This window comes from Hypomesus nipponensis, chromosome 4 (assembly GCF_054491055.1).
Source record: "Hypomesus nipponensis isolate SF chromosome 4, ASM5449105v1, whole genome shotgun sequence".
Lineage (NCBI taxonomy): Eukaryota > Metazoa > Chordata > Actinopteri > Osmeriformes > Osmeridae > Hypomesus > Hypomesus nipponensis.
Window position 1 is genome coordinate 15,517,863 of NC_140364.1, and position 9,150 is coordinate 15,527,012.

At 51.6% G+C, this 9,150-nt stretch overlaps 2 protein-coding genes across 3 annotated transcripts; both read left to right on the plus strand.

Moving 5' to 3' along the window:
* Positions 1-346: 346 nt before the first annotated feature.
* LOC146295823 (tektin-2-like) lies at positions 347-4,848 on the plus strand. Its single transcript, XM_084696121.1, has 10 exons — positions 347-415; positions 629-797; positions 1,141-1,266; positions 1,349-1,554; positions 3,053-3,196; positions 3,327-3,441; positions 3,868-3,975; positions 4,080-4,223; positions 4,323-4,402; positions 4,552-4,848. The coding sequence occupies exons 1-10, from the start codon at positions 411-413 to the stop codon at positions 4,748-4,750; spliced, it is 1,296 nt and encodes a 431-aa protein (XP_084552247.1). The 5' UTR covers positions 347-410; the 3' UTR covers positions 4,751-4,848.
* A 411-nt stretch (positions 4,849-5,259) lies between these two features.
* thap7 (THAP domain containing 7) lies at positions 5,260-9,100 on the plus strand. 2 transcript variants are annotated; one of them, XM_084696991.1, is made up of 5 exons: positions 5,260-5,340; positions 6,104-6,192; positions 6,351-6,506; positions 6,674-6,802; positions 7,339-9,100. In XM_084696991.1, the coding sequence occupies exons 2-5, from the start codon at positions 6,113-6,115 to the stop codon at positions 8,834-8,836; spliced, it is 1,863 nt and encodes a 620-aa protein (XP_084553117.1). In that variant the 5' UTR covers positions 5,260-5,340; positions 6,104-6,112; the 3' UTR covers positions 8,837-9,100. The 2 variants fall into 2 exon arrangements, with proteins under 2 accessions (XP_084553117.1, XP_084553118.1); XM_084696992.1 differs by lacking the exon at positions 6,674-6,802.
* The last annotated feature ends 50 nt before the right edge of the window (positions 9,101-9,150 follow it).

A 9,150-nucleotide genomic window follows, 5' to 3' on the forward strand; every position in this document is an offset into this window, starting at 1 on the left:
ATACTAAATAATGTAAATGTAGTTACCCATTAGTACCGAGTAATATGTCCTTGCATTCCTAGTTTGCAGATCTGCTACATAGATGTAATGGTCATGCTTATTCTGGTGTCAAGTTAACCAGCCTTCTAAGTAGCTTTATCCAGCGATTAAGAGAAATCTGGGGCCGATGCAGAATCATTAAACCTAATGTCTAAAGACATAACACACAGATTAAATACGTCATGTATCCTAGCCCACCACTGACTATAAAAATCAACATAACATTCTATTTACATCAACATTCAATAGAATGGCTTTTTTCCCTGAGTGATGTCATAATTGACAACACTTGTCACAATTAAGAGAATTCCACATATGACAGTTCTGAAGTTGTCAACAGCTCAGCTGTTTAATGATTTGCAACGTTCAACATGTGGTAAGTAACATTAATTTACAATTTATTATTCAAGTAATTACTCAAAATATGGAGAATGCAGTCCAATTTTGGTCTTGGTCTAAAGATAATAGCCTTAGGCAAACAACATGTTTCAAATTTGTATCCAGTTTACACAGTTTATATTTTAGTCAAGAAATGTATTGATATTGATCAGAAACTTGATTAAAAAAGATAAAATCTATCATCCAATAGGAGAGCTCACGATCTAAACCCAGGCTTTCTAAAGCCTGGAGCCAGATACACTCAGTCTGATTGGTTCATCAACAACAAGCTAGTGAACAATAGGTCAGAACTTCAGAGGGCAGCAGCCTATCAGACCAACAAGGATCTTCATTGTGCAAGAGGCGATGCTCATACTCAGGTAAGGCGCAGTGCATCTGCGATATTATTGGCTGAAGTAAAACCTCATCTAATGTCACCTCAGAGGACCAAAGAAACACTGCGTTTGTTCCCGTGGTGTTCCTGTGGTGTGTGCGTTCATGTGCAGGGGTAGCTAACCCTGTTCCTGGACAGCTACCTGCCTGTAGATTTCTGCTCCAACCACACTTATTTGACTTGATTCAACACCTAGTTACCTGATCAACCAGCTGATTGTTAGAATCAGGTATGTTAGATTAGTGTTGGAGCCAAACCTAACAGGCAGGTTAGCTCTCCCCAGGAGCGGGGTTGGAGACCTCTGGGTGACTTCTTCTTCTCCTGTTCAGATTCGCTGGGCGATCCGCAGCACAAAGAACCACCTGACCAATCGTGTGGAGGAGTTGAGTCTGTGGCGGAACCAATCAGAAGACAGCATTGCCCTGGTGGACAAGGAAATCGCTGGCCTTGAACAGGTAGGCAACAGATGAACAATAGGCCTATTGTCTAATTTGCCAACCCTTGTGCTGTTGGAATATGAAGTGTGTGTTTGTGAAGGTGAAGACCCAGGCGGAGCAGTGCCTGCAGGATGGGTGTGTGTACCGGCTGCTGCTGGGGGAGTGTGTGACGCTGAGGGACGGCCGGCGGGCCGGGGAGCTGGTCCACGACCACGTGGAGGCGGGACTGCGGAGGGAGGTGGAGCTGACGGAGGAGATGAAGGAGCAGACCCAGAAGAACCTCCTCATCCTGCTGGACCAGCTCAGGTGGGGGGAGGAGGGTCAGTGTAGCTCAGGTGGGGGGAGGAGAGTCAGTGTAGCTCAGGTGGGGGGGGGGGAGGAGGGTCAGTGTAGCTCAGGTGGGAGGGGGGAGGAGGGTCAGTGTAGCTCAGGTGGGGGGAGGAGGGTCAGTGTAGCTCAGGTGGGGGGGGGAGGAGGGTCAGTGTAGCTCAGGTGGGGGGGAGGAGGGTCAGTGTAGCTCAGGTGGGGGAGGAGGGTCAGTGTAGCTCAGGTGGGGGGAGGAGGGTCAGTGTAGCTCAGGTGGGGGGAGGAGGGTCAGTGTAGCTCAGGTGGGGGGGGAGGAGGGTCAGTGTAGCTCAGGTGGGGGGGGGGGAGGAGGGTCAGTGTAGCTCAGGTGGGGGGAGGAGGGTCAGTGTAGCTCAGGTGGGGGGAGGAGGGTCAGTGTAGCTCAGGTGGGGGGGGGGAGGAGGGTCAGTGTAGCTCAGGTGGGGGGAGGAGGGTCAGTGTAGCTCAGGTGGGGGGGGGAGGAGGGTCAGTGTAGCTCAGGTGGGGGGAGGAGGGTCAGTGTAGCTCAGGTGAGGGGGAGGGTCAGTGTAGCTCAGGTGGGGGGGGAGGAGGGTCAGTGTAGCTCAGGTGGGGGGGGGGAGGAGGGTCAGTGTAGCTCAGGTGGGGGGAGGAGGGTCAGTGTAGCTCAGGTGGGGGGGGGAGGAGGGTCAGTGTAGCTCAGGTGGGGGGGGGAGGAGGGTCAGTGTAGCTCAGGTGGGGGGGAGGAGGGTCAGTGTAGCTCAGGTGGGGGGGGGAGGGTCAGTGTAGCTCAGGTGGGGGGGGGAGAAGGGGTCAGTGTAGCTCAGGTGGGGGGGGGGGAGGAGGGTCAGTGTAGCTCAGGTGAGGGGGGGGGAGGAGGGTCAGTGTAGCTCAGGTGGGGGGGGGAGGAGGGTCAGTGTAGCTCAGGTGAGGGGGAGGGTCAGTGTAGCTCAGGTGGGGGGGGGAGGAGGGTCAGTGTAGCTCAGGTGAGGGGGGAGGAGGGTCAGTGTAGCTCAGGTGAGGGGGGAGGAGGGTCAGTGTAGCTCAGGTGGGGGGGGGAGGAGGGTCAGTGTAGCTCAGGTGAGGGGGGGAGGAGGGTCAGTGTAGCTCAGGTGGGGGGGGAGGAGGGTCAGTGTAGCTCAGGTGGGGGGGGGAGGGTCAGTGTAGCTCAGGTGGGGGGGAGGAGGGTCAGTGTAGCTCAGGTGGGGGGGGGGGGAGGGTCAGTGTAGCTCAGGTGAGGGGGAGGAGGGTCAGTGTAGCTCAGGTGAGGGGGGAGGAGGGTCAGTGTAGCTCAGGTGGGGGGGGGAGGAGGGTCAGTGTAGCTCAGGTGGGGGGGGAGGAGGGTCAGTGTAGCTCAGGTGAGGGGGAGGGTCAGGTTTAGCCCAGGTGCCAGGGCCAGTGGGATAGTTGATCCCTTCTACCTGACCCTGAATGACAAAACACAGCATCTCCAAACGTTTGTGACGTGCGGTGCTCATGGTGGCTCCCGGCGACCCCACAGGGATCTGAGGAACATGCGGGCCCTTCTGACAGCTGATGACAGGGACAAAGGCCAAGCTGCGGAGCTCAACGGACTCTGCTTGAGCTTTAACCTGCATTCACCCAACCTGGGCTACAAGTACCAACCCTGCCACGTAGCCAAGGGGTGAGAGGAGATCACAACACACTGAGTTCCTTGGTTCAATTCCCCCTACTTTTAGTTTAAGGTCTAGGTGTATTTCCTGTTGGTAAACCAATCTTAAAACCATCTTATATGTCTTTTGTTTGGTTCCCAGGACTGTGAGCTACAGCCAGTGGACGTCCCACTGCAGAGAGCTGAAGCAGACAGCTGAGAAGTTGTCCATTTACTGTGGCCAGTTCAGAGCGACCATGCAGTACACCCTGTCTAAGGTAGGGGGAACCAGGCAACACTGATCACCTTCTGCAGTACACCCTGTCTAAGGTAGGGGGAACCAGGCAACACTGATCACCTTCTGCAGCACACCCTGTCTAAGGTAGGGGGAACCAGGCAACACTGATCACCTTCTGCAGTACACCCTGTCTAAGGTAGGGGGAACCAGGCAACACTGATCACCTTCTGCAGCACACCCTGTCTAAGGTAGGGGGAACCAGGCAACACTGATCACCTTCTGCAGTACACCCTGTCTAAGGTAGGGGGAACCAGGCAACACTGATCACCTTCTGCAGCACACCTTGTCTAAGGTAGGGGGAACCAGGCAACACTGATCACCTTCTGCAGCACACCCTGCAGAAACAAATTTAACTTAGCTTTTTGTGTGTGTGTGTGTGTGTGTTTGTTTGTGTGTGTGTGTGTAGCTGATGAGTGCGCTGGAGACCCAGCGATGTGCCACTGACTTCAGTCTGAGGAGGAGGGTGGAGGAGCTGAGCAGAGCCAAGGAGTCTCTGGACTGGGAGAGACAGCAGGTTGGTGACCGGAGACAAATTCCATTTATGGCTTCTTAAACTACTCGGCCAGTTGTGATCTGATTTGACCTTTGTGTGACCTTTGTATGACCTGTGCTGCCCAGGTTGAGGATGCGGTGGTGGAGATGGTCAGGGACAAGCAGAACGTGGAGCTGCAGGTCATGACCTCTGGCTCAGAGCAACAGGTAGCCCACAGCCGTCTGGACACCCTGGCCCAGAGGCCCAACCAGGAACTCTGCATGGACCAGGTGTGTGTGGGGGGGGGGGGGGGGGGTATTTGAAATAGGAATTTCAAGATAAATGTAATTGAATAGGTTTCCAACAATATTTGTGTGTGTGTCATGCAGCCTCACGTTAGCCTCCTGCTTGAAATTATGAACCTGAGCAGGAACACGTACTTCCTGAAGAAGAAGCTGGCCCTCTCAGAGTGAGTCCCTGTCAACCATCACACACACACGTCAGAGTTCATCACAATGGATCCATCTGATGCCGTCGATATTCAAAATGTACGTTTTAGACCACCTTCCCACCTTGGGCCCCAAGCAATCAATATTGCCTTCTCCAAATGCCACGCAGGAGAAGCTTGGAGGCTTTATACAGGAACCTGATGACCTTGGATGAGCACCTGGACTCCAAGGCACACTCCCTGGACATCGACAGGCAGTGCCTGGATACTCGTCGGCGTCTCGTGCCCCCGAAAGAGACGGTCGTGGTCAACAGCCCCAGGCTCCAAGTCTCTCCTCCCAGGCCTTCCTCCTGTCAGAGGCAGCTGTGAGGCGCAGGCCACGCCCACTGCTAGGTCAGGGGGTTTGTTTTAGGACTCACCTGTGACGTAAAACAAAAAACACTTTGGAGTACTTATTTTATGCACTGGGAGAGCAATAAATATTTTGTTTTCTGACAATGTGTGTTTTTCGATCTCTGAGCTTTCAGGACAACTAAAGATCATAGGTTTGGGTATACAGTACACAAGTTTAATGATTAAAATTCCATTTAAGACACACGCACACACCCACACGCGAGTTATACTAAGATTAGATTTTGTATTGCATGGGATGTTCACGTGACAACGACAAATCCCTTTTTTTATAGTTTGTCAATGGAAACTCGCCGCAAGTTTGGTAACAGACTTTATCTTAACTGAACCTTGCACATACATTTGAAATAGACTGAACCCATTGCTAACGTCATTTAACCTCACAGCCGTTTATCTCTAGGCGCAGCGAAGTAGACCTTGGTGCTCTTATTTTGAAACAGTTTCACGCTACGCCATCTCTGAACACAGCCAGACACCGGAAGCTGCCAGAGTCGATGAAAGGAAGCGAACAGCGGCCATCTACGTGAGGTCGACAATTGCGTTTAAAGGTATTTATAAAAAATTATATAAATTTTGTTTATATTTGAAGGTTTTAAACATGGGGCCGCGTGGTTTCCAGTTGATAAGCAATATCGAAATGCAAACGGTGGCTTTCATTCACCACTTATTCGGCTTTAAGTTTAGCATCCTCCACACTAGCAGACATGCTAGTCTAGTTACAACCACAAGTCGACCTTAGACTTGATTTGGAAAATAAATTCGCTTAGCAGCAGTCACCGAGAAGTATCAGTAATCTTGACAACGTATCAGCTCTTTTGAGACCATAACCTCCTTGCTTCTAACGTAAACAGCAGCAGCTGTAAGGATGGTGCTAAGCAGCAGTAGGCTACTGAAGCCTGCACGGGACAGTGGTGACGTTCTCATTTTAGAAGACCAATAAAGCCTTTTGAAGTCGATCCACTCAAATTAAATTAGCCTACGTTTTGTAGCTATCAGATCAATTACTGTGGCTCTTTTGGTTGTAGATTAGCGATGTAATCGTTTTTTAACTCTCAGTCCACAACTGACTGGATGCACGCAATTACTAGCCTACAATAGCCCATATAAAAGTAAATTACATTTAAAAAACATTCTTGGATTGTTTTTGTGTGGTTTGGGTTTCTTACAAACGTAAGCGCCATACCCCCATATTAAAACAACTGCTTAGGCCTACATGTGATATTCCAAATACAAGAATGAAACACGCACAACTTCGCTGTTTAACATTAACCTGGATCCATTCACACAATCAATCTAACTGCAATTGAGCAGAGTCACCAGATGCCGAGACACTGCTCTGCGGGGGGCTGTAAGTCACGTGACACCAGCGATACTCGCAAAGCTGGGATCACTTTTCACAGGTGAGCACATACATATTATGCTTATTATACGCTTACATATTAGACAGAAGTTAGCATATCATTTTCAGATGTCTCCCTGTTACTGCTCTGCAGACTTTGTTTTTGCGAATGTGTGAAAAAATAACATGAAGCACTTTTATTTTATGTATTTGTGCCAGATTGCCGAAGAACGGTACCCTTCGCAGGAACCTATGGATCATCAACTCTCAACGCACCGGGCCGCACGGCCAGGGCACGTGGAACCCCCAGAGCGACTTCATTTATTTCTGCTCCAAACATTTCACCCCGGAAAGCTTTGAGCTGTCTGGAGTCAGGTACGTAGCACTTCAACCTTCCAATGGAACCTGGTGAAGCCAAATACATATTCCCACAAAAATTATGTAGGCCTATCGATCTTATGCAGTATGTATTCTATAGGTCTTTGACCTACCTTGCATCATTGTTCACCTTTTGACGCTCCCCTTCATGCTAACACTTTCAGCGGGTACAGAAGGCTGAAGGATGACGCTCTGCCAACCCTGTTTGAAATGTTCCTGCAGCCCAAAAATAGAGGGCGAGGAAAAACGCAAAATAAAAAAGGCAAAAATGCCGTAGTGAACCCGAGGACCAGGTAAAACATGATTTATGTTGACTAAGTGGAGTCATGTGGCTGAGCGGTTAGGGAATCGGGCTGGTAATCAGAAGGTCACTGGTTCGATTCTTGGCTGTGTTAAATGACGTTGTGTCTATGGGCAAGGCACTTCACCCTACTTTCCTCGGGGGGATTGTCCCTGTAATTGCTGCTAAAGTCTGTTAAATGTAAGCAGAATGCCTAGATATCCCCTTTTTATTGTAGAAAGTTCTATGGAAGCAAATCTATTTTAAAAGCCATTGAATACTTAATTTTGACATATAAATACAACTGAATGCACCTCTTTAAATTCGAAATATGAATTTATAAATACATTTAAAAAAAATCCAATCCAAACAGTTTCTGAACAGTAAAATTCAGGCTGCTCAAATTTGAGAAGAAAACCTTTGAGCCAAAATAATTCTGATTGCAACATCCAGTACACCAAGTTATTGCTTGCCTCAGACCAGACCTCTCTCCTCAGACCCCAGGCTGTATGATCTGCATGTAAGCATGCTTTCTTTGAAATTTTTTAGGAGGCCCAATGCTCTGAAAGTGGAAACCAGCAACCGGCATGGAGAACTTGAAAAGGAATCAGAAAACGCCGGTGAACAAACACAGACCACAGGGTTGTCTAACGAGGCTGATCAGAACAGCACAGATGAGAGCAGGACAGAGTCAGACCCTGTAACCCTCACGACCTTCCAGTCTACTGAGACCCCCTGTCTCCCCTCCCAGCCTCACCCAGGCTGTGAGCCTCCCTCCTCCCCCTCCTCCCCCAGGCCTCCCTCTCCATCCCGCTACATGATGCGCCTCCCCCCTCCTCCTGGGTTCCACCTCCCCAGGGAGCACAGCTACGCTCAGCTCTGCCCCCTGGTGTGGCGGAGGCGCTACGACCGGGCCATTGACAGCCTGGAGAAGTCTCTCCGTCTGCTCAGCGCCGCCCGGCGGAGGGAGAACCGCCTCCGTCACACACTGCTGCGCCTCCGAGAGAACCGGCTGAAGAACAGCCTGCTGCGCTCCAGAGACCCAGCCAGGGAGAGGGGAGGCCAGGGGGGCCCGGGGGAGGGCAGGGGGCAAAGAGAGGGAGAGGGAGGCTCCAGCCTCCTAGCACAGGGGGAGAGCGAGGCGGAGGACTTGGGTCTGTTTGAGGGCGGAGCTGGCAGCAGGAGGGGGCGGCCGTGCGGAGCGTCTGAGACCAGGGCAGGCTCTGAGGAGGAGGGAGGGTACTGCTTCTACTGTGGGAGAGGCCGGGAGGAGGAGGGGGGTAGAGTGGCCAGGGGAAGCAGTCTGCTTTGTAACGATGGTGGAGGGACAGAGGTGGGCCCCACGAGTCGTCGTGGCGACCAGCCAGGTCGAGATCCTCTGAGAGGAGGGTGGATGTCAAGGAAGGGACAAGAGAAGCAGACAGAGGGACCGGCGTGGAATGCAGGAGCGCCCAAAGAAAGCTTTGACTACTACTATTACTGCAGCGCAGGCAGCGGGGACGACGTGCAGGTCGTTATGCTGGAAATGCCCGACAGAACAGTGGAAGCCGCCCCCAACCCTTCCCCTGTGCTGCAAATTCAAGCTCCGGTGGGCGTCAAGGTAACGGCGTGTTCGTCAGGGGCCTCGGTACAGGACGGCCACGCCCACGTCCAGTACGTGCAGCCTGGCCCCTCCTCCCGGCCCAGCCTGCTGCACGCTGACCTGGGTCTGGGGCAGGAGGAGGGGCTGCAACAGGTGTTCTGGATGCAGGAAGACGCAGAGGGCCAGCTGCTCCTGACCCCAATTCCTGCCAAAGAGGAAGAGAGCGCAGACGGGAAGATGGAGTCGGTGTGCACGCCGACCGTACTGATGTCAGAGGAGGAGTTTCACAGAGACGGCGAGGAGAAGAGGGTGTTTGTAGAGGCTGGGGCTGGAGGGCTCAGGGTGGTGGTGCCCTCAGGTGGACAGGGGGGGTTTGACGTGAGAACAGCAGGGGTGGATGTTCGAGAGCGGCTGAAGGAACACCTGGAGGGCTTCCAGCTACAGCTGAGCAACGAGTTGGACTGAACTAAGCTCTGGAGACAACCCGTTCACCAGAACCAAGGAGCCGGCGTCTTCCCAGTGTTTTTGTTACAATAACATCGTGAAAATAAGGATTGCATCCTGCGGGCCTCCATTTTGGAACCCAGTGTCTAATGAATGAGCAGAGCCAAAATAGCACCTTAAGTACACTATTAAACCTAGACTTCAAGGCTATTTTACAGACGTCATTGGTTCCTATGTGATTAAAGTTTTATCCATGTTTAATTAAAGTTATTTGCTGGGAATGTGTTTGTGATACTTGTATTCAATGTGAACCAAACTAATCTGGCATCTTACCT

Bases quoted from the DNA above. Each gene is read 5' to 3' on its own strand.
- LOC146295823 (XM_084696121.1), top strand. The intron at 798-1,140 runs GTAAGGCGCAGT...TCTCCTGTTCAG, and splicing joins GAGGCGATGCTCATACTCAG to ATTCGCTGGGCGATCCGCAG. The intron at 3,976-4,079 runs GTTGGTGACCGG...TGTGCTGCCCAG, and splicing joins TGGACTGGGAGAGACAGCAG to GTTGAGGATGCGGTGGTGGA.
- thap7 (XM_084696991.1), top strand. From the start codon at position 6,113: ATGCCGAGACACTGCTCTGCGGGGGGCTGTAAGTCACGTGACACCAGC. The intron at 6,507-6,673 runs GTACGTAGCACT...TAACACTTTCAG, and splicing joins TTTGAGCTGTCTGGAGTCAG to CGGGTACAGAAGGCTGAAGG. The intron at 6,803-7,338 runs GTAAAACATGAT...GAAATTTTTTAG, and splicing joins GTAGTGAACCCGAGGACCAG to GAGGCCCAATGCTCTGAAAG.